The sequence below is a fragment of the Amphichorda felina genome (genome assembly GCF_050947745.1).
Source record: "Amphichorda felina strain 45539 chromosome Unknown scaffold_5, whole genome shotgun sequence".
In the NCBI taxonomy this organism is placed as follows: Eukaryota; Fungi; Ascomycota; class Sordariomycetes; order Hypocreales; family Bionectriaceae; genus Amphichorda; species Amphichorda felina.
Genome location: NW_028145045.1, coordinates 1,381,455 through 1,403,921, shown reverse-complemented (window position 1 = coordinate 1,403,921; position 22,467 = coordinate 1,381,455). Strand labels below are relative to the sequence as shown.

Here is a 22,467-nt window from a genome sequence, read left to right as displayed (position 1 = left end):
TGAAATCCTAGAAGCGGCTTCGGGGGCTTTCGATAGCTCCTTCACGGCACAGGTAAGTTCATCGATGGCAGATAAACAGTATTCTGGCCAAGACGTGTCGCGGGTTGCAATGTGGCGGAGTGCTTCTTTGCTGGACTCGATATGTCTGAGCAACGAGGTCAGTATATCATAATTAACCTATACCTCTGGAATCCCCTCCTGCTGACCTTAGAGCACTCTCCAGCGGCATCTGCTGCTCGAATACAGCGTAGGCGAGGACAAATGCGCTTATCCAGGTGGCCCAGATGAAGGCCGGCCAGAGCATGGGTGCCGCCAGAGTTCGTCCTGCTGGATCCGCAGGGTTCCTGTTGCGGGCCGAGTATCGTTTCATAGCGATGCAGATGGATTTAGCAGCTGATATACAAGCTTGCATAGCTGAGGACCAGACCGGCGAGGAGGGGTCGGAAGCCATTAAGGGCCTGTTCAGGGAAATAGTCGACTCGTACTTGGATAACAGAAGCACAAGACGGTGGCTTGGGGAGATGAGTTTTGCACAGGCCTCATCCTCGACATCATCTGCCAGCTCAGCTCCCTCTACTGTGTCTTGGATCTCGTTGGACCACTTTGCCAGTTCTGTCTGAACAAAAAGAGATCTCTCAGCCGTATCCTGGCGCGCGTGGATTGACTTGTTGCGTAACTCGAGTATCAGGCCCCGGATTTTGGCATGCTTGGTCATGTAAGTTAGCAGTTGGAGTCTCTCATCATTTCCATCTTCTGCTTGAGAGACTCCATGTTGTTCCTCGCCGGGGTAGCAAACGTCCACATCATCATCCCGTATGTCTAATGGCAGGCCTAGAGACTGAGACAGGAATCTCTCACAGCAGTACAGGCACCAGAACACCCTCCGCCTGCGGGATGCCTCTTCTCCCGTGAAGAAGGGATACCGGGCTGGACAACGGTGAAGTCCCAGATGAAATGCCATTCGGACAATGAGCCCACCAAGTCGAGAGGCTGCGTTGAGACAGAGCATGGATATCAGGAACAGCTGGATACTTAAAGCTGCTTGGGTCGCTCTTATTGATGCTGGTTGACGTAAGGCAAACTGGGAACAAGACACGGCCTCATCCACCGTGCCGAAGAGGAACGGGGAGGGGATAGTTTCCCCTAACGGGGTGCCTTGCCGACTATCTGCCAAAGAGATAGACAGAACAGATCTTAGAATAGAGCGATCGAGGTGGTGAAGGGAGGACAGTCCAGACTTGCTAGCATCTTCCAGGATTCGAAGCACCTCAGGTCCATGGAGGAATGGCAGAATAGGGTGCCACGACTCAAAGTAACTCTTTGACCACCGCACCAGCTGGTCAAAGGATGGAAGCGTGTCATCGTTGACGTCAACTTCACCTTCCTTCCAGATGGATGCATGTTCGTCGTCTGCGTGGGCGGTCTTTCGCCTGAGCTGATCGTCCTCGCCGGGGACCAGCTCACCAAGCTGTTTGCTCACATTGGCCGCGGATCGCCGCGCCAACCGGACGTGGACATTACGGATGAAGTGAATACCACTGCTGCTGCCGACAAAGCGTGCGGAGTCGTGCTCACCCGTGTCTCTCATGAGGCCATGTTCGCGCGTGGTGGGCCCCCAGTGTCCCTGGTCGACGGATCGCCTGCGCTTTCGGGACGCGGAAGTAGTTTGGCTGGGAGTGAGGTTGCCAGGATCGGAGAGACTGTGCGGCGACTGTGCAGCCGCCATGGCGACAGCATAGCCGTTATGCAGTCGAAGTATTGTGAATCTTAAACTAGTCGGTCTCCTATCATCTCCTAATGTCTCCTCTGTAGTAGGCTGGTAGGTTTCAATGTGGGACGATGGTTGACGGTTGTCTCAGCAGACCAATCACGAAAAGCATCGAGAACGCAGGGATACCATGTGATGAAGAGGATTATGATCACAAGGTGAGATGGTGATGGTGTACAGGTTAGGTGAGGGTGTTGCCCACCAGTCCAAATTAGGCGGACAAAGAAACCCCCGCTCTCTTATCCGTACACCCTTCCTCCTCCTGCTTTTATTGATTATTCCCAACTCAGGTTGTTTCGTCACGATAATTTCGACGTGGCACCATCTCCCATCGTTGGCCTAATATAGACCACCAAGATAAACCGGTGAACCGGTTACGATGCCCCCCTAGATCCATGGCGGAGAACTTTCGTAGCAGGCGGGGCCGGAGAAGTGATTCCTCGCCACACAACTCCATCGCTTGCGAGCCCTGCAGGACCAAGAAGCGGAGGGTGAGTAGCATATACTCATGCATGTAAATATATACGCCCCTGGGAATACCTTTGACCATTGCATCTAGTGCGACCGAAGACTGTAAGGACTGAGAACATTGGCATCTCCCCTGAGCCGTAGAGGTATGCTGACTCGCCTCGAGTCCCGTCTGCTTGCAGTGTACCCATGATCCCTCGCAATGCCATTACCCTGAGCAGAATAAAAGGTCTTAGTCCCTCCGCGTCGGTGAACTACTTTCTTCCGCTGATGGTCGGTGTTAGAGGGCTGCCTTTGGGCTATGTCAACAAGCTGGAGGCTCGGCTTGCTGAGACCGAAGCAGCTCTTTTCCACATTCTCAAACAGAAGCATGGTGGTGATTCCGAACCTTCGCTGTCATATATCCCACCGGCTCTGCGGTCTTCTATTTCCACGGGCCGGAACAAGACCGAGCGCCTCAAGGAATGGGAGCGGCTTCCTCTACGGTCGATGAGCGAAGTACACTCGTGGTACTGTTCTAAGGCCGCCGAGGGTTGTCGTGGCGCAACCCCACCCATGACCAACAGTTCATCCGCATCGCAAGTCCCAGCTGTTCACGAAACGGAGACTCTTTGGGGCCCAGATACCAGACCTGGGGACAGGCTCGAATTAGCATTGGCGGGGGCGGCACCGACTACAGGTGTCGCCATTGAGTCACCAGAGTCCAACGCCAGCAGGGCAAAAGAGTTGTCGCAGTCTCAACCCCACTTGTATTTTTAGGCTCATTTGTCGTTTGGGGCCTGCCTGGGTGAACAATTTAGAATGAAGGTGAGGAGATTCGGTAGGCATTTGACTAAGTGACCAATCTCCCTCCACTCAGACAGTCAGACCGTCAGAGGGGTACCGTGCATATCGCTACTCGTATCCGTACAGCCACAGGATAGGAGCACCAGCCACATTTCTTGACCCACTCTCACCCGTAACGCGTTGCTAGGCATCGGGCTGTGACAGGGAGTGTTTGGGTGAACGGGACAATAAAGTGGCGGTGTGCCAAAGCCAAACGAGGCATCTTGAATTCTCTGAGGCACTGGTGGTTTGTGTGAATGAGAGCCCCTACTGTCGCGATTAAGTGAGAAACAAAATGCACATGGACTAGACAAAGGGATGCATGCCAGCCACCGTTGCTACTTGTGTGGCGCAACAGAGCATGTGAACGAGTGGCCCAGCCACTTGCCAGGTTGGGCCAGCGCTTTCGTCACCCCATGCAGCGCCTCGTTCTGGCCAGTGATTTGGCCTCCCCCCAGTAGGGTCCTTGTCTCATCCCCATCCTTCATCTTCCAACCTCTTTCTCAACGCAAACAAGTCATTCCCACCCACGACATCCAGCGCCCTTCGCCGCAACTAGAGAATCGCTCGCATTTTTGCATCAAGCGCCCCAATCCCCGAAACTCCTACATTTGAAGCTCTCTCGAGCCACCACCCGCCGTTACCATGCCTGATCAGGAACCCCCCTACGACCCCTACATCCCCAGCGGCCAGTCCGCGCCCCAGCAGGGCCAAGGGGGCAACGCCAGGACTCAGGCCCTTCAAGCAGTAAGTTCCTCTCCGTCTCCTGGAGATTCAGATGGATACGCCTTCGGACGATGTTGGACGACGATGTTGGACGACGATGATACAGTCCGCTCGGGTATCTGGCGCCGGCACAGTTGGTTCGCAACATGACTTGGCCCTGGGCCATACGAAACCCCTTGTCACGACTGCGATACTCAAGATGCATTGGACAAGCCATCCATGGGAACTACAACCTCTACTGCTAGTCGCGAAACCGGGTTTGCGACTGTTAGGCGCATGTCGCTGACGGCTGGGAAATAAACTTTGCGGACTGGCGTGTCATCCTCAACACCCTATGGACAGCATCGTCGTCGACCCGAAATCCATCAGCACGACACTCTACGGGTCTCTAAAAACAGCGCCTTATCAGTATCATGGTTGCTAACACGATGCTTCTCCTAGCAAATCGACGACACCGTCGGTGTTATGCGCGACAACATCAACAAGGTCTCCCAGCGCGGCGAACGTCTCGATGCTCTGCAGGACAAGACCGACAACCTGGCCATCTCGGCCCAAGGCTTCCGCCGCGGTGCCAACCGGGTCCGGAAGCAGATGTGGTGGAAGGACATGAAGATGCGTGTCTGCCTGGTAGTCGGCATCATCATTCTTCTGGTCGTCATCATTGTTCCCGCTGGTAGGATATACTCTTCTCTATTCGACTTAGAACTCACTGGCTAATGCGGCACGGCAGTTGTTACGACGCGATGAGGTGTCGTTTTTCTTTGGTTATCTTGGGTCTACCCGCCACGCGATCAAGGCGACACTGATGGTCGCTGGCTACGAACACGTGCGGAGATGAGACGAGTCGATGCACCGCCATCGCATACGCTACGAATCCGCTATGACGCTGGGGGAGTTTCTTCATGTTGGCCATGGTTATGTTTTCGTCGATTGCACCAGCTGGTTAGGAGCGGAAGGCGCCGGTCAAGCATCACCTTGTCGCCATCCAAGGATGGCTTGTCCGACTACATGTACGAATGGAGGCTAGGCGTTTTCTGCCCGTGATTAATGGAGATACAATATCATTATGATGCGATATATTAGTGTTGTGTATACGTATGTATTGGTATTGGAACAATTGCAACTGCGTGTGTCGACCCGGCAACGAGGCGACAAAGCAGTTGTTGGCGAGGCCAACCAGAGACAGAACTCACGTGGCTGTACGGAGTACTGCTACTCTGTACCTTGAAATAGGGCGAAACTCGGGTATATAGGTACGTACAGATGGGAGGGAATTAATGACAGCACACCGGAACCCTGCTACACATATTAGTCCATATTCCAAGGCAAGCCAGATGCTTAAGATTGTAGCTCCGCAGTGACGTCTCATGCGCTGTAAACTTTCATGAAAGAGTGCTGCTCCTCAGGCCTCCCACCGACGTCCGTGGCTGCGGCTTCGGCCACTTTGGCAGAAGAGAGAAAAAAAATATCGCCTGGCGCCCCTCCCCCACTGTGGGTGCCAGAGTCATAAGTAGCCCCCGAAACACGACCACAGTCACCGCCGGTCTAGGGCACCGAGGTAACCTTCCATCCTTGAACATCACACTGCACCCACGACCTGCCCGCTCACCACCGCATCAATTGGGCTGAAGCACCCGAATATCATGCTGTCTGCTGCTTCCGTGGCCCTGCGGGCCGGTGCCCGTCGCGCTGTGGCCCGGCCTGGGTCAATTGCCGCCGCTCCGAAATCGAACCGATGCCTCAACCAGTGTCTCAACAATTGCCGAGCCCTTTCGACCACCAGAGCCCTCGCGGTGGCGCCCGCCCGTGACCGCACCCGTGAGATTGTCGCTCAGACGGTGAGCAGCATCGGAAGCAAGCGTGAGGGTCAGCAGTACCTTAAGCTCTTCACCTCGGTCTCGTCCCAGAAGTTCGCCGTCATCAAGGTTGGCGGCGCCATCCTGACTGACTACCTCGACGAGCTGTGCCGCAGCCTTCTGTTCCTCTACGAGCTGGGCCTTTACCCCGTCATCGTTCATGGCGCCGGTCCCCAGCTCAACCGTCTCCTCGAGGAGGCGGGAGTCGAGCCCCAGTTCGAGGAGGGCATCCGCATCACCGACGCAAAGACCCTCGGGGTCGCCCGCAAGCTCTTCCTCGAGGAGAACCTCAAGCTCACCGACAGGCTCGACGAGCTCGGTGTTGCAACCCGCTCTCTGAGCGGTGTCTTCATGGCTGACTACCTCGACAAGGACAAGTGGAAGTACGTGGGCAAGGTCACCAAGGTCAACAAGGAGGCGATTGAGAAGTCCATTGAGGCCGGCTACGTCCCCATCATGACATCCATGGCCGAGTCCGAGGACGGCCACCTCCTTAACGTCAACGCCGACGTTGCGGCTGCTGAGCTCGCCCGCGCCCTTGAGCCTCTCAAGATGGTGTACCTGTCCGAGAAGGGTGGCCTGTTCAATGGCGACGGCGAGAAGATCTCCCACATTAACCTTGACGAGGAGTTTGACCACCTCATGGCCCAGCCCTGGTGCCGGTACGGCACTCGTCTCAAGATTAAGGAGATCAAGGACCTCCTGGATACTCTCCCCCGCAGCTCCAGCGTTGCCATCATCCACCCCAGCGACCTCCAGAAGGAGCTATTCACCGACTCAGGTGCCGGTACGCTCATCCGCCGCGGAGACAAGATCCAGAAGGTCTCCTCCGTCTCCGAATTTGAGGACCTGAACAAGATCAAGGCCACCCTCATTAGGGATCGAGAGGGCCTTGATGCCGAAGCTACTGTCGACCGCTTCGTCGATTTCCTCAAGGAGAACCCGTTCACCGCTTACTTTGATGATGCCATGCAGTGCCTGGCTGTCGTCATTCCCCCCAGCGAGAGCCGTCCCATGGCCACGCTGGCTACCCTCAACATCACCAAGTCTGGCTGGCTGAGCAACGTTGCCGAGAATGTCTTTGCCTCCATCAAGAAGGACAACCCCAGCCTCGTCTGGACCGTCAGTGAGGAGGACGAGAACCTGACCTGGTTCTTTGAGAAGGCCGACGGCAGCTTCAACCGTAATGGGAGCGTTCTCTTCTACTACGGCTGCGATCTCAGCTCCGAGGCTCTTGTCCCCATCTACCAGGACTTTGTTTCTCATGGACGCGCCATGATGGGCGATTCTAATCTCGAGGCCCGCCTTCGTCGTGCTGCTCAGGCTGCCAGCCAGTCGCTTAACCGCACTGCTCAGGCCGTCTAGTAGGCTCGCGCCTACTCCACCTTCGCTCGCGGACCCCAGAAGACCTTTGGCCAGCAGCGACGTGTGTATGCGCACTAGGATGTGCGGAGTTTGAGGGTATTCCTACTATGTAAGGGCGTCAGCTAGATCAGATGGGTTTTATCTAGAACGGGAGTTGGGTTGGAATTTTTTATCTATTGTTCATTTTGCTTTCATAGGGTCATTGTGTCTCTTGCACTGAGCCCCTGTATAGCGGAGCCTTTGCTGTACATACCTCGCCGTTTATCAACCAATATCCCTAGCTCACGCCCGTCCGTCGTCATCTGGCCTGGCACCAATAGTTGCCCCTCGGTACATGTGTCGGCACTTCGGAGCTTGCCCAATAATTTCGGGAAATGACCTTCGTTTTGGCAAGTCTTGCGTAACTCCCATCCCTAATATCCGATACACACCTCGTGATAGCTAGCAGTCTACACTACTCTCAAATAACCTGATACCCCGGTGATTGCTAATAGCTTACATCCCTTCCCTCCATTAACCCGATGATGCGGGGAATCTGTTTAAGTCCCGGCATGTTTACGTAGGACTTGTGGTTGGGAGGTGCGGAGAGTCGGACTGCGTTCACATGCCGTTTATGCAAGACAAACGGCAATCCGGCAGTCCCCAAGCTGCAGGTTTGGTTGCAACAAGTGATGTAGAGGTGTCAACGATCGAGGCTTGACCAACCAGCTACTCCATCACCGACAGGAGTAAAAGCAACGCAACGCTTTCTCATTCAAATTAACTACAATAAGACTGCGGGGTTGCTCACATGGCGTCAGTTGTCAAATAGGAAAGCCTATTTAAAGCTACCTCGTCCACGCGATCTCCGACCCCAGATGAACCTGGCGTTCCAGCCACATACATCCTGGAAGGAACAAAGATGGCTGAGACACTCTACCTGGGGACAGCGACACTGCCTGGGGCCTGGATGGCCCTGGCTGTGCTCGAGCAGCTATCTGTTCATTTCGAGAAACATCAGCTTACACCCTATGCTTCCTATTTCCCGCCATGGGCCATCATCTTCGTCGCTCCTGTCTTCCTTTACTGCCACAACAAGCACTACTGGCTTCGGAAGCACCGTGTTTATGGCACCAAACCAGCCGCTGTGTACGCCCACAGCGAGCCCATTTTTGGACTGGACTGGCTACTCGAGATGATAAATGCCATCAAAGTCAACAATGTCCTCCAGGTCTGGCATTCAGCGTTCAGCCGCGTGGGCAGCAACACGTTCTGGCACCTGGCGACGGGGAGGTGGATAATCTTCACTTGCGAGCCGGAGAACCTCAAGGCGATTCTTGCAACGCGGTTCGACGACTGGCCTATTGGTGGAGTGAGGCAGAAGTCGACAGAGATAACGCTCGGGCCGCACTCCATCTTCTCATCCAACGGGAAGCAATGGCAAACCGCCCGTGCTCTCATCCGTCCGAGCTTCACGAGGAACCAGCTTGCGGACCTAAAGTGTCAGGATAGGCACGTGGAGAGGTTCCTGGCCAAGATACCGAGAGACGGTTCGGTGGTGGAGATGCAGAATCTACTGTACTGTTTTACCATGGATTCGGCGACGGATTTCATGTGAGTTGTTCTCCAAGCCGCAATGGGCCCAATAAGACAGTGCTGTGTGTAGGCTTATACGGCGTCTAGGTTTGGATACTCGACCGACACGCTTGTCAAGCCCACAGAAGAGACTTTGGAGTTTACCCGATCGTTCGACTATATGCTCCATACTTCAACCTCTCGTGGTCGTCTTGGGTGGCTCATTTTCTTGTTGCCCAGCAAGCAATTAGACAAGTCAGTCGCCACATGCAAGCGGTTCATTGACCGTTACGTTTCCCAGGCCATCTCGGATAGCAAGATCAAAGAGAGACCGTACTTGTTTCTCAACGAGCTTCTCGACTCGGGAGCTTCGCAGGAGCAGATCCGCGATCAGCTGCTGTCCATGATTGTAGGTGGAAGAGATACGACTGCGAGCACCCTGTCTTCCGTGTTCTGGATTTTGGCAAGGCGGCCGGACCTATATCAAAAGGCCAGAAACGAGATTTCAGTCTTGGAGGGCCAAAAGCCGACGTGGGAAGACCTGAAATCATTCAAGTACATCAACATGATACTAAAAGAGAGTACGTTTGACCTTTCTCTCAAGTCAGCTTTTGCAAGTTTGCTCACAGTTTTGCAGCGCTACGTCTGTATCCTGCTGTAGCGACCAGCTTGAGGCGCGCAGCAAGGGACACTGTTCTTCCCAAGGGGGGAGGTCCGGACGGCCAGTCCCCATTGTTTGTCCCCAAAGGCACAGAGTGCCGCTGGTCTCTGTACAGTCTCCACCGCCGAAGGGACACGTACGGGGAGGATGCAGAAGAGTTCCGCCCCGAGCGCTGGGAGTCAATCCGAACATCGTAGGTCACCCTTCTCTTGCAGATGATATACCGCGTGGTATCCAGTACTGACCGGTCGGCGATTGCAGCTGGGACTATATGGCATTCAGCGGTGGTCCGAGGATTTGCATCGGGCAGCAATTTGCCCTAACGCAGATGGCCTATGTGATGACCAGGGTCTTGCAGACTTTTGAGGCCTTGGAGCCCTGCGATGATCGACCCATGATGCACAAGGTCAGCGCGAGCTCAAGCTTAGCGAACGGGTGTTCCGTGAGGTTCACTCCTGCTTGAAAGGGTTGCTGCTGTTTAAATCAGCCACCTGGGTTCCCTCTAGGAAGGTTGAGTGAGGGGAGGTGGGTGTGCTTGTGGAGGAGAGTCGCCCACACAGAATGCAATAGCGAAGTTTTAGTGTTATTTGAGAACTTTGTTCTTGCTATAGTTCCAGAAGAATTAATTCCTGGCTTAGAGTGAGAGCATCTTTTCTACTTCCCAATTCTGGGACAGAACTTAGTGATGAGAATCAGTGTGACAAACAACATTGGTCGTTGAAGCTGTGGAACGTGGAAGACACAGACCACAGACGTCAACAAGCCTGCTCACGTGACCACCCGTCATTTGCAGGCAGGCGCAACCGCAAGCAGCTTCTGAGCTCACCTCGATTGGAAAACTGATCTTTCCCATTGTCCCATCTTGCCACCTCATCAGCCCACCTTGTTACCCGTTGAGGCTTCGAATTGCCTCCAGATTGCAAACAAACTACCCAGCGGCCATGCCATCGCGTTCTCCATCGCGCGGCCGCGACCGCTCGCCGACGCGTTCTCCCACGCCGCGATCCGCGTACTCTCGATCGCCTTCGCGCCGTCGCCATTATGACTCGCGTTCGCCCTCGAGATCACCAACACCTCCCGCCCGTCGCAATAGCCGCTATAGGAGCGAGAGTCGCAGTTGGAGCAGGGGCAGAGGTCGAGACATCAGCAGAGAGCCAAGCGACGAGCCACTAGCTAAAAGCACCAAGGTTGGTTCAGCTTGCACCCTGATCCCGTCAGCTTACATAGGGCTGACATGCCGGGCGCAGATCGTCGTCGAGCGACTGTCGAAAAACATCAACGAGGAACATCTTTACGAGATTTTCGGCGAGTTTGGTCCCGTAAAGGATCTTGATCTCCCCATCAACAGGACATGTGAGCCTCGACCCCCAATCGACCAGCTGAATCTCACATGGGGTATCTTGCCGCTGACAAGAGCTGATATGTAGTTGGAACCAATCGAGGGACGGCTTATATCCTTTTCGACTACGAGGCAGATGCAGAGGCCGCCATTGCTCACATGCATGAGGCCCAAGTCGATGGCGCGACCATTAATGTTTCTATCGTCCTACCCCGAAGGAAGCTCTCGCCTGCCCCCCCCACTGCCAGGCGGGGTGCCAACATCGATCCCAGAATACCATTTACGGGTGGGCGCGGAGGCGGGCCGCACGGGCCCATTCCCAGTGGCCCAATGAACCCCGGTGGCGGTGGCGGCCGTCGACGTCCATCACCACCGAGCCGATACGGCCCGCGATCTGATGTCTACCGACCTTCATCTCGATCGCCATCTAGGTCTCCGGAAGGCGCACCACCCTCGCGTGGTGGTGGTGGCAGCAGATACCGCAGTCGGTCTCGTAGCTCCGCCTCGTCCCGTTCGAGGTCTCCGCCAAGGAGGCGTGGCGGTGGAGGCCCTCGCAATGAGGTGGATAGTAGACGTCGGAGCCGAAGCCCCAGCTACGATAGTCATGCTAATCGGAGTAGATCCCCTAGTCGCAGTTGTGGCCATGGGTACAGATGAGATTTTCCGGTAGCGCTTCGAGGACTAGATTCGTACTTGTTCTGTCGGCGTTGGTGGAAGGGAAATACAGACGCGGTGCAGCATGCCTGAACTGCGCGCCATTGCAGAATGAGTACTGTGACGCACCCAATATGTTGAGGCTCGTACGAGGCTAACGGTTATACCAGGATCCCATGACATGGATGGAGTCGTTCAGACTGAAAGTGGTGGTTCAGTACCTAGACTGTCTACCTGAATTCCGCTTTGCTGCAGCCGTACCGGGCCCCCGGTGGCACCAACAGAAGGGCATCCCCATATCAACAAACAGCCATACAACTTTACCAATCTCGCATTTCCCTGATTAGTGTCCGTACGTCTTCATGTGCATGGTCTTGCTCATCAATGGTCAGTTTCCCCCAACGGACCACCACTCACAGAGTGATGCGCCCCTCTTCTGCATGCCAAACCACAACACCGCAACGGTGCAGTTTATGCCGGAGGACAGCCCACAACCTCTTGTTGGTTCGTTAACCCCGGTTCCACCGCCTCACATTTCGAACCCCAAAAGAACAGGAAAGACATCGAAAACTTCTATGACAAGACGCCAATCTGGCAGGTGGGCACAGACACCCCCTCGTGACTTCGTCTCCCCTTTCTTTTTCTTCGTTGTTTCCAACAGGCCCTACACTTCACAAAGAACCTCAGGTTCCCTTTTAGCACTCGCTCCTAGTCCCCATGGACTTGCGTGGCCTGTGGGCGCCCCCACATGCCCTCCAGAGGGATGATGTGCATATTTCGTGATCCTAGGCAAGTCTCGTCCGAACGGACTGCCATAGCCGTGGCGGCACAGGGACCGACCGAGTCGCCCCGCGAAGGATCTAACGTATTCGTTTCTGCGCATCTTTACGAAGTCTTGGCCACTGCGACTATCCAAATTTAGCCGATGGGGTCTACACATTACAGTCAGCCTGGAGCTGTAGTCAGGCCGGTCCGAATCCTCAAAGAGTCCTACACCGAGGCGTCTATTGGCAGATAGTGTATCGACGAGTGGGACGAGCTCCTCCAAGATGGTTTGTTACCGTTCTTTTGGCGCGCCAGGCGCATATGCCATGAACTCCTGCGATGCGAGCAACTCGCAGATCCACCATTTTGGTCGCTAGTTGCTGCGGGCGATTGCTGTTCAAGCAGGTTTCCAGGACGGTGTGCCACTTTGGTCCATGATTCCCCGCCTCGCCGCTTCCTTGACAGTCACTGGATGCGAATATGTTCGTATTGAGCCATCCCGAAACTCCAAACCTCGGGACAGCCTCTATGCAGGTTGACGGATGAGGCCCAAGGAACCACTTGCGATGACCTCAGCAGGAATTCAGCTCGTACCACTTGGTTCTCATCACTTCGGACACGTCACATCATTGATTGGTCCTGACCTTTTCTGGACAGCTCTTGTCGCTGTCAGATGCGCTCGGTGAATGTTCCAGCAAACTTGCCACACCCCTGCAGAGCCAGAGCAGGAACTTTGGAAACCCAAGCTCACAGGGCGCCAGGTGGATTGTTTAGCTCTTTTCTTAGCTTTCTTCCTCTTTGTTTCCAATCGCAAAGCTCCTCTTTTGGCAATGGTCGCGGTCATCTGCCAAGCCAGAGCGTACAGCTCGGGGTCTTGCGTCTACTTTTGGGCAGGTGTTGTGCTTCCATCATCAAGCCCTTTCCCGCCCTTCCGTGCCTCAATGGCTGCCATTTCCGATTAGATGCGAACGCTAGACCCCAATCGCGTTTGCAGGCCTTGTCTTCCTACGATACACTCGAAGCTTGGCCCTCGTCGAAAGACGCTTATTCGGCGCTTGTGTTGCACCCTCAGGATTCTCTTTGATGACATCCCCGCCAAAGAGTGCCCAGTGTTCTCGATTTATACCCAACTTCTAGTAATCGGCCCCCTCCCTTTCCAAACCTGGCCCACCTGACACGACTACTTGCTGCGCTCTTCAAGGCCCCGTGACGCGACAAGAGATGAATCGAGCGAGTGTTGGTTGCCCAGCGGGCCGGACGGGACGATTACGGCACTAAAAGAAGGCACCTTTGGCGCCTCAAGACCCTTTATCATTGTTCCACAAAGAGGCTCTGCCTTCTCGATTGCTATCGCGAGCTGACGCAGTTTCCCTTGGGCCGTTCCAGCCCCCAATATATAATCTTGGTCACAGCCCCAGGAGCAGGATGGTCGCACCAGCCCATGCTCGACTTCATCCGCTTCACACGAGCTTTTTTTTAAATAAATAGAAAAGCCTGACAGCCATTGTGAAGAGTCCAGAATTCCGAGGTCAACTACTCAGTTGCAACAGAGACCCTAAGCCTCCATGCCGCCCGACGCACCACCTACGCCTCCTGGAGGCCCGCGTGTGCCTATTAGGCCAGGTCCCAACCCTCCACCAACCCCACCACGCAAACGATAATACTACCACCATGTAGCCAAGATGCCTTGCAGGCCTATTTGGGTATGTATGTCTTCTTTTGTGCTACTGAGAAATCTCTGCAATCAATTTCATCGATCTAATGTTTGACAGACGATGCCGGACGACACCATGTACCGTTGATCTGATGTCGCCAGAGTGGGGGATAGACGACGAGCCTCGCTGGTCGAGGATCTGAACACGTTCATTCATGTGCATTTATAAAGAATTCATCCTCGGGGAATATAATTGCATTATTTGCTTTTTTAATTCTATCCTGTCTCTCACGATTCCGAGTTACTGGTTCCGTGACGTAGCATCGGTGCTACCCTATATTAGGCCTCCACGACTCCCACGAGGGCCGTCTCGGAAGGAGGCAAACAAGCCCAGTTCCTCTGTAACAGCCCGTTTTGATAAACTAACCATGTGTTATGAAAATTTCTGTATCTGAATATAAGGAGTTTCCAACAGTTACAGCTATTACGGATTGATGGGTGCTTAGTATCAAGATATACCCTCAATATAACCAAATATCACTACTCAAGTATTAACCACCAATCCCCTCTTTTTATCATCCATACCTCTACGATATAGTGTATCCTATTACGTTGTTTATCTGCCATAATCTGTGTTTTTATTTCTCACAGCAACGCCATCCCAGCCCCGACGCCTAAAACACCCAAAGCCGCCCCAGCCACTCTCCCCGTACACCTCGGCGCTGAGTCCTCACTCACACTGGTAAACAAATCAGACGATGTCTCGGTCGCGGAGGCAGATGCTGTGCTCGTGACGGGGCAGCTGACGGTGCAGGGAAGCTCCGAAGTGAAAGGTGCCTCGGCGGAGAAGGGAGGGAACAAAGGTGGCTGGTTGGGGGCTTCTGGGTCCGGTTGGACGGCGGCGGCATCGGGATTGAGGACGCTGGAGATGAGGTGCATGATGCCGTTGGCGATGAGGATGTCGGGCTGGACAACCTGCGCCGAGTTGACGTATTTGTTGTTGCCGGCCTGGCGTACCATGAGGGTCGGCTCACTGTCGTCTCCTCGTCCGGCAAGAGTGTCGAGGTGTGTGCCGTTGCTGAGGTCCGATGAAACGAGGACCTGGTTCGGCACGATGTGGTAGCCCATGACGCGGGCAAGGGCCTTGGCATCGAGATCAAGTAGTGATCCACCGACGGCCTCGAAGGCCTTGTCCTGCGGCGCGAAGATGGTGACATTCTTGCGCTCCGCGACATCGGGCATCAGGTCAGCGGCGTAGAGTCCACCGAGAAAGCTAGGAAGCTGGAAGGAGTGGGTGGTCTCGCCAAGGCGCGCTGGGGGGATGAGCAGGTTGTCGACAATCTGGATGAGCCCGCCCTTGAAGGGGATGTCGGTATCTAGTAGGGTGCAGCGGGTACCCATGCTGGTGGTGAGAATGACAGTGCCGTCGCCGCCCTTGTTGATGACGATGTTCTGGCCAGACGTGACGTTGGTGTAGCGCTCGTCGGTGAGGAGGGTGGAGCGGACGACGCTGGGGCCTTCCTCAAGGGCGCCAGTGGCAACGGTGCCCTGGAGGATGTGATACTGGAGAAGGGGTACAGTCTTCTTCTTGTCCTCAGGATCCCAGACTTCGTTGAGGGCTGTGTACGGGATGTTATCAAAAGCGTCGTTGGATGGAGCCACAATCTGGTCGTGTTAGCCTGAGCCGACTTGTTCGCAATGGTGGTTTGGATGGGGGCTCGCTCTTACCGTGACACCCCCATACGTGGGAAGCTGTAGGAGCACATCTGGGTATTTCTGTAACGAGTGTTAGTTGAAGGCTACAGTGGGATCTTCGGAATGAGAGCGGACGTGTTCAAACGAACCTTGATGAGATCGTAGAAGGTGGTCAGATCCTTATTGCCCGCGAGGACCGACCCTAAGTCTTTGGATTCATCTTGAGCCAATGCCAATGAGACAAGACCTATAAGACTGAGAAGAGCCTTTGCATAGATCATGGTGATGTTAGTATGAGACCACCGACGTGATCAAGATGGATTGACGATGGTGTAAGCCGCAATAGGCCGGGATGACATCCGGTGCCTCTGTACTGGCTGTGGCTGAGGAATTTGAAATACACCAGAAGAAGAGTCCAGAGTGCGCCAGGTGCTGTAATAGTCTATCCGCGCAAGATGGGAACGATAATTTGGACATGGGGTGAGCAGTAGAGATTACGTGGGGGGTGCCAGACCGCCAGACACCAGGTGGTAGCAAGAGATCAAACCGCTGCTTGAGGCCTAAGAGAGGTCGCAAAGCCCGAAAGCTCTGAGTTGATCAATCGACCATCAGACTGTTGCTCAAGGCTCCATGAAGCATCTGCCGTCCTGTTGCAAGACATACACCCCCCAGGGTATGTTCAATTGAGTGCTGACCAGGGAATCATAATCATACCCTGCCACAGGACTTGCAGTCCAGCTGTCCAACATCGCTTCTAATTTTGCTTAGCTCTGTACGGAGTACATTCGCAGTGGAAAAGTGCCGACTGCCGGCGGCGGATGCAGAATGCCGTCCCCAAATTCTGTGATTCTCCTGCTAGGCCTGGGATTCGTCCTGGTGGGTATTCGTAACATCGGCTCTGATGTTGCGCTTGGTTCTCTTAGCCATGCATTCTGTGCTACGCTTGACTACTTGGGCAAGGCGGTAATAACGTAAGAGCTTGCATGATGCAGCGGTGCCACGTCAAGGAAGGACTCTGCAAAAAGAATTAGCTAGGTATGGGGGCATCTTGGCGTTTTGTTTGCTGCGTTGGCAGGGGCATGGCGACAATGAATACGAGGTTGGTTGCACCGACTGCAAGCTTGATGCTGTGATCCAACCACCCCATCTTGCATATCTATGTCCAAGGATGCGTCTAGCGGGCGTTTTAAACAGCCATGGCGCTGTTGGCTCGTGTTGCAGGTAAACAAGCTGATACGAGGCAGAGCCTTACACGCCAATTCCTGCAGTGCTGTTGTTACTCCCTAGGGACTGAGCGTAAAGAGTTGGTGACACTGCTGTCGGGCTGCAGGCACATCAGCTCGCGTCACAGATTTTCGGAGAGATCATCCAGCCCTACGGGCTGCGCTCATCCCTAGACGCCCGAGGGCAGTGATATGCGGAGGTGTACGGATATGCTGTGACTTTCAGCCGTATGCGGTTCTTCAGCCCCGGTGAAGCAAACCTCCATGCCTATAGGCGCGTGCCGCGCCTCCGAGAGCAATGGCCGGATCCCACCTCGAGGAAAGTCGGGCAACGTTGTGAACCTGAGACCCCCAGAAGCGAGACACGCCCAATACCTCGCTCTGGGGTTTCCACGTTGTCAACGCCGATGACGATCTTGCGCAGTGGTGCCCTAGCGATGGGCGGGAGCGGTGAGTACGAGTACTGCTAAGTAATACTATATTAGTAGGTACCCCGAGTTGCTGTACGCGACCAGAGACTGAGCTGGAGACTCAGAGGCTAACTAATAGCAGCTGGAAGGCGGGAGAAGGGGAGTGGATTTATTAGGGGAGGTGCTAGGGAGTGCCAGGGAGTGCCAGGGAGTGCCAGGGAGTGCCAGGGACGGGACCCTGCAGGAACACCCCTGCCAGGCGCCCAGGGTGGCCTCGGGAAGGAGCTAGCCACCATCGCTGCTTTATCAAAATCATCGAAATTTCATCTTCCTCCAACGCCCATCTCTCTCGTGTCTGCGTCAATATGGCGGAGAACGTCCGGGCACATTTTGTGCTACCGGAGATGAAAATGCAGCTACCCAATAGAACCCGTCAATGGACTCGGTTCCGTCGGCGAGGTTATCAATGAGTCGCTATTCGCATATGCACAAGCAGGTAAGCGGCGGGCGGCTGTCAGTTGGGCCAGCGACAAAAGCCTGCCGCGAGGCGCCTTTGTTGGCTTCCTCTGCTGCAGCACCGACCACACAACCCATCCTGGGCAGATCCTGTGGTGCGAGTAATAAGGGTACCGGTACAGTGGGAACTGAATGGTTCCAGACTTCTGGCAACAGTCTATTCTTACTCGCTTCGTATGGTCCTTCCAACCGACAGTGGTCGGGCAACCCAACTTCACGGAGACACTACCTCCCACGCGAACCCTGATTAAAGATTGCTGTTGATTTATTCTTTCATCGAGATCAACGGTAATTGATACCCACTGCTTTTCGAAGACTTTTCTTTTGCTCTAATCTCGCTTCAACTCGCATCCCTCACCCTTCCAAGCGGAGCGCCCTCGCCTAGGACCTGGACTCAACTTCGTGTACAATACCCGGGGTCTGTTGGCCTAGAGTACCCGCATCAACACGGCCCAAACTCAGGGCATTTATTATTATCATGGAGCAAGATTCCTCCCACAACGGCTACTATGGCCGTCTCTTCGCTCCAATGCCTTCGACGGCTACCTCTGCCAACATCACTCCTCTGCGCCCTAGCACACCCCAAACGGACGGCGGCCGTAATCCATTTGGTGACAGCATCGACACAGCATCTTCTCACCGGCAAGGCCCAAATACAAACCCCTTTTCCAGCCCCGACCCCTCCCGTCCGGCCTCCAGTTACGGCTACGAGTCTTCTGGCGGCTTGGCACATAGAAATGCCGACCAGCGCTTCTTTCACTCCCGGAGAGTTCAGAAAGGTGACGTGGAGAAGCCTTGGATTGGCAAGAAGGAACCCAAGGAGAAATGGGTGACAATCTTCCCCCTCGTTGGCATGTTCATTGGGCTAGGCATCTCGGGCTTCCTGGTGTGGGACGGCCTGAGCAGTGTGGTCCACCACAAGTACTGCTCTGTCATGGATGACGACTTTGGGAGCGGACTCAACACCAAAATCTGGACCAAGGAGGTTGAGCTGGGCGGTTTTGGGTAGGCACCTCCTTTAAAAACGGCTATCAAGAGACTATATAGCTAACACCTATAGCAACGGGGAGTTCTGCCAGACAACTGGTGGTGATGACAATGTCTTTATTGAGAACGGCAACCTGGTCATCAAAGCTTCCCTCCAAGACTCAGATAAGATCGACAAGAACGCCGTCATCAACCTTCTGGATGACGATACCTGCACATCAGACCAGTGGTACAGTTGCGTTGCCGCTACCAACACCACAACCGGCAACTCGAGCATTGTCCCACCTACCAAGTCAGGTCGCATAAATACTAAGAAGGGCGCCACCATCAAATACGGTCGTGTCGAGGTTACAGCCAAACTACCCGAAGGGGACTGGCTCTGGCCCGCCATCTGGATGATGCCCGCCAAGGACACGTACGGCGCCTGGCCCGCCTCGGGCGAGATCGACATCATGGAGTCCCGCGGTAATAACTGGACCTACGGCCAGGGCGGCAACAATATCATCTCCTCCGCCCTTCACTGGGGACCTGACCCGGCCAACGATGCCTGGTGGCAGACCAACAACAAGCGAAAGATCCTGCGCGGCGCCTACAGCGAGGGCTTTAATACATTTGGCCTCGAGTGGTCACAAAAGTATCTCTTCACCTATATCAACTCACGTCTGCTCCAGGTCATGTATACCAATTTCGACAAGCCCATGTGGAACCGCGGTGGTTTCTCAACATCCACCCCCAATAGCACCCGCGTTGTCAACGCGTGGAGCCAGACGGGGCATGACAACACACCTTTTGACCAGGAATTTTACCTCATCATCAACCTCGCCGTAGGCGGCACCAATGGCTGGTTTGAGAACGGCCAGTCAGGGAAGCCCTGGATCGACGAGAGCCCAAACGCTAAGAAGGACTTTTGGGAGGCTCGCGACAGGTGGTTCCCAACGTGGAAGCAGCCGCAGCTCGAGGTCAGTAGAGTGGTCATGATGCAACAGTGTGATGGAGGGGAGGAGCTTTGATAGGCTGCATCGCGATGAACAGGTGGTTAGTGAGCTACGAATCAGAGCTATGAAAACAAATCCCGGGATATAGACGTCATGGTTGCCAAGCTTGGACCAAATAACTGGCATAAAGGGGCCGGACAGGGTATTTTCAGCCTACATGGCGTTTTGTTTATTCATCAAATCGCTCCTAGTAGGTAGCCCCTGATATTGAGGGCACCAATAATCAAGTGTTACATGAGAAGCCAGCTTGCATTGGATACAGCCTCCGAACCTCCTGAATCGACCTCATGTTCGGGATTGTGGACGACAATCGCATCTATTTGCGGCGGCCCCGGTGTAACGAGAATAGGAGTGGTGCGAGATATGCATCCCCGGGGGCTGACACGCGTGCGCAACCCAAAATGAGGCTTAGATGGGTGTGTCCTTGATACTAATCGAGGTTGACGTGCCAGCAAGGTGGGATATGATCGTGGTTGAGAGTCTGTTCCACGCGTGGCTACTCAAGCAAGGGTTTCTCATCGATCGTATGGTGTTTTGGTTTGTTTCGCATGTCTTTCATCGGCAATATGGATGCGCGCCTGGTGCCCCACGGCCTCTTTGCGTTGCCATCTCGTGCGAACGGTTCGCATGAAGCTTGGTAGTATTACCACACACCTACTTTGTGTGGTGAGATTGAACAGCTGGCAGGCGCTGATCCCTGCTGCGATTGATAAAGTTCGTCGATCTCGGGAGTCGGGAGCTGGGGATGTTAGTCCAGTGGAGACAAGACACTGGCTGGATAGATTTGTGTCACAAAACCGGGACATATTATCCTCGTCCCTATCGTTGTTCGTAAACAGATACATGGTAAATATTTCCATCAAATATTTTCTACATATCGCACCCGTACCTACGAGTGCACGTTCGGGCCGGATTGTCGGGCAAGGGTGTGGTATTGAACTTCTTCAACACCAGGCATCTCCAACGGGGGACCCGTCCGCTATTACTGAAACCCCGAATGAAACAGCGTGTTCTATTTAACTGGCTGCATCTGTGCTGCGTGGCATTTTTGTGGCCAAGGAAGATGGGACATAGCAACATCCCGATAAGTGTACCGATATACCATGATATGTGACTGAGGTAGTAACAGGTCAGATAGAGCGGGTGACATCGGCGACATGACAGCTTGGCGTTCTCTGATGCTTCGTCATGCCCAGCCAGCCAAACCCCCGATTCCGTCAATGCTGGCTGCAGTATCGTGTTATTCACTGGCTGGATTTTGGCGCACGTTAATCCGGTATCCCCTCTTCTGCGTTGTCGAATACGAGGATGGAATTGTCAAACCCCCATCGGGCTCGGCGCAGGGACGCCAATGAATAGCGCAATAGGGCTTGCGCGCGCTGGGCTGCAGATACGACTGCAGGGGAAGCTGGTTTGAGATTGATGATTATGTTTCTCGCAATCAGTCCACCCTCTGATGCTTTGAAACTTTGTTAAATTGAATAAAGGGAGGGCTGGTCAGGGGCTGACAAGCTCGAGGTATTTGAATAACCTGGGAGTCGAGAACCACTGGAAGTCCTCCAAGTAAGTTGGGAAGGAAGAGGGGGTGCGTGCATCGGTGGCGCTTGGGGGTGGAGCCCGTACCGTAGGGACTAGGATCGGCAGCCACAGATCCACATACCGGTGACCTGTCGCCGCTTTTAACCACCGCTCTTCCCTTTTCAATGCGCTACCCTTGGACGAGGTACCTGTGGGCGAGGTAGGCACTCCCGCCTGTTTCTGAGCTTCTAGTTAATGGTAGCGCCTACCTTCCTCGCCAGAGACAAGACCAGGCATCGGTGAGGAGACATGTGACTCAGACAGAGACTGTCCAGCAACTTCAACGACAAAGCAGCTCTGCGCTGAGGTCGTGTCGTGACCAGCCTCATAAATGCAGTACCACTCCACATACGAGTACTCGTACCGGTCTTCATTCTCTTCCCGACAACGAGAACCCGTTGTTTCTATGTTTAGTTCCTGCCGCCCCAGCGCTCGACTTGCCGCCGGAACCCGCAATGGCTTACGGGGAGGCTGGCCAACAAAGGAAGCAACGGCTCCCGTGCCGAGGCGAATGGCCGTGAGGAGTGCATCCTGCAAGCAGCCAAAGGTTCCCGTGGGGGTTTCTCGCACCGGATAATAAGCCTCAACGCCTTGGTTCGTCGTCCACCACAAATGCCTGTTTAGACCCATCCCCCTGGCACCACTTTCGGAGAATAGTTGGCAGGTCGAGTGATCAGCGCCAAGCACACTCTATTTTCAGTTTGAGGCAGACAAAAGAAAGCTTCACCAGCTTGCCCGTTGGGCCGTTGCCATAGACGCTGCCGTCAGAACAAAGAATTGGCGCGGGTCATGGGCCTCATGGCACAGGCGTCCAAAATGTCCACCCGAGTTTCTTGGCTGGGCTTTCGACCTGAGCCAACCCATTCCGCCTTCCTAAGTTTCTATAACCGCGCGCAAAAAGCCTCGAGTTCGGGACAGCCAGAAACGTGTACGGCAGCCAGGGGTCGACACTATCACCACCCCCTCTCCCCCCACCCTGGTCGATCCTGTGTCTGCACATCGTCCTGCTGGCGTCTGGTCCTAGTTACCTGCAGTTGGATATCGGACGAATTCTTCTGCTCCATCCAAGTACGAGCTTTGGGTACCCAGCCAAGAGCAGCTCAGCAGCTCGTCTAACTTCCTCTTCTCGTCCCTCGCCGAGACAGGGCTACAACACGCGTTGGCCTTTGCAACCACCAGCTCCCCATCTGCACTCTTCAAGCCCTTTCCCCCTTGCCTCCAATTAGGACTTGGTTCTTTTATCTGTCTTCACGATAGCCCTGGGCCAGGATTATCATCGAGATCAGCCAAACGTGTGTCACGGTTGTTCGTCTGATCGTCTTGAAGCCAGCCCAACAGCTGGCACACCGACTCTGTCTCGCTTTCATAACTCGCCTAGAATTCTATTCTCTGGATTCCCACGTTACTTCCCCAGCAGGTCTTTGTCCC

The 22,467-nt window shown here is 54.5% G+C and overlaps 6 protein-coding genes across 6 annotated transcripts; 4 read left to right on the top strand and 2 right to left on the bottom strand.

The window, feature by feature from the left end:
• Window positions 1-172: 172 nt before the first annotated feature.
• On the bottom strand, window positions 173-1,726 carry ACO1O0_005288 (transcription factor domain-containing protein; the record flags this gene model as incomplete). Its single annotated transcript, XM_083194713.1, has 1 exon — window positions 173-1,726. The coding sequence occupies one exon, from the start codon at window positions 1,724-1,726 to the stop codon at window positions 173-175; it is 1,554 nt and encodes a 517-aa protein (XP_083049626.1).
• A 1,980-nt stretch (window positions 1,727-3,706) lies between these two features.
• Window positions 3,707-4,504, top strand: SNC2 (synaptobrevin-domain-containing protein; the record flags this gene model as incomplete). The annotated part of the gene is made up of 2 exons (XM_083194712.1): window positions 3,707-3,808; window positions 4,229-4,504. The coding sequence occupies 2 exons, from the start codon at window positions 3,707-3,709 to the stop codon at window positions 4,502-4,504; spliced, it is 378 nt and encodes a 125-aa protein (XP_083049625.1).
• Window positions 4,505-5,430: 926 nt separating this feature from the next.
• ARG6_2 (bifunctional acetylglutamate kinase/N-acetyl-gamma-glutamyl-phosphate reductase) lies at window positions 5,431-7,008 on the top strand (the record flags this gene model as incomplete). The annotated part of the gene is made up of 1 exon (XM_083194711.1): window positions 5,431-7,008. The coding sequence occupies one exon, from the start codon at window positions 5,431-5,433 to the stop codon at window positions 7,006-7,008; it is 1,578 nt and encodes a 525-aa protein (XP_083049624.1).
• Window positions 7,009-7,909: 901 nt separating this feature from the next.
• ACO1O0_005285 (cytochrome P450) lies at window positions 7,910-9,420 on the top strand (the record flags this gene model as incomplete). Its single annotated transcript, XM_083194710.1, has 3 exons — window positions 7,910-8,601; window positions 8,671-9,143; window positions 9,200-9,420. 3 exons carry the CDS (start codon window positions 7,910-7,912, stop codon window positions 9,418-9,420), a joined length of 1,386 nt encoding a protein of 461 aa, XP_083049623.1.
• A 4,889-nt stretch (window positions 9,421-14,309) lies between these two features.
• Window positions 14,310-15,611, bottom strand: ACO1O0_005284 (FAS1 domain-containing protein; the record flags this gene model as incomplete). Its single annotated transcript, XM_083194709.1, is given in 4 exon segments — window positions 14,310-14,357; window positions 14,374-15,300; window positions 15,364-15,411; window positions 15,480-15,611. The coding sequence occupies 4 exon segments, from the start codon at window positions 15,609-15,611 to the stop codon at window positions 14,310-14,312; spliced, it is 1,155 nt and encodes a 384-aa protein (XP_083049622.1).
• Window positions 15,612-18,008: 2,397 nt separating this feature from the next.
• On the top strand, window positions 18,009-19,476 carry ACO1O0_005283 (concanavalin A-like lectin/glucanase domain-containing protein; the record flags this gene model as incomplete). The annotated part of the gene is made up of 2 exons (XM_083194708.1): window positions 18,009-18,484; window positions 18,540-19,476. The coding sequence occupies 2 exons, from the start codon at window positions 18,009-18,011 to the stop codon at window positions 19,474-19,476; spliced, it is 1,413 nt and encodes a 470-aa protein (XP_083049621.1).
• Between the last annotated feature and the right edge of the window lie 2,991 nt (window positions 19,477-22,467).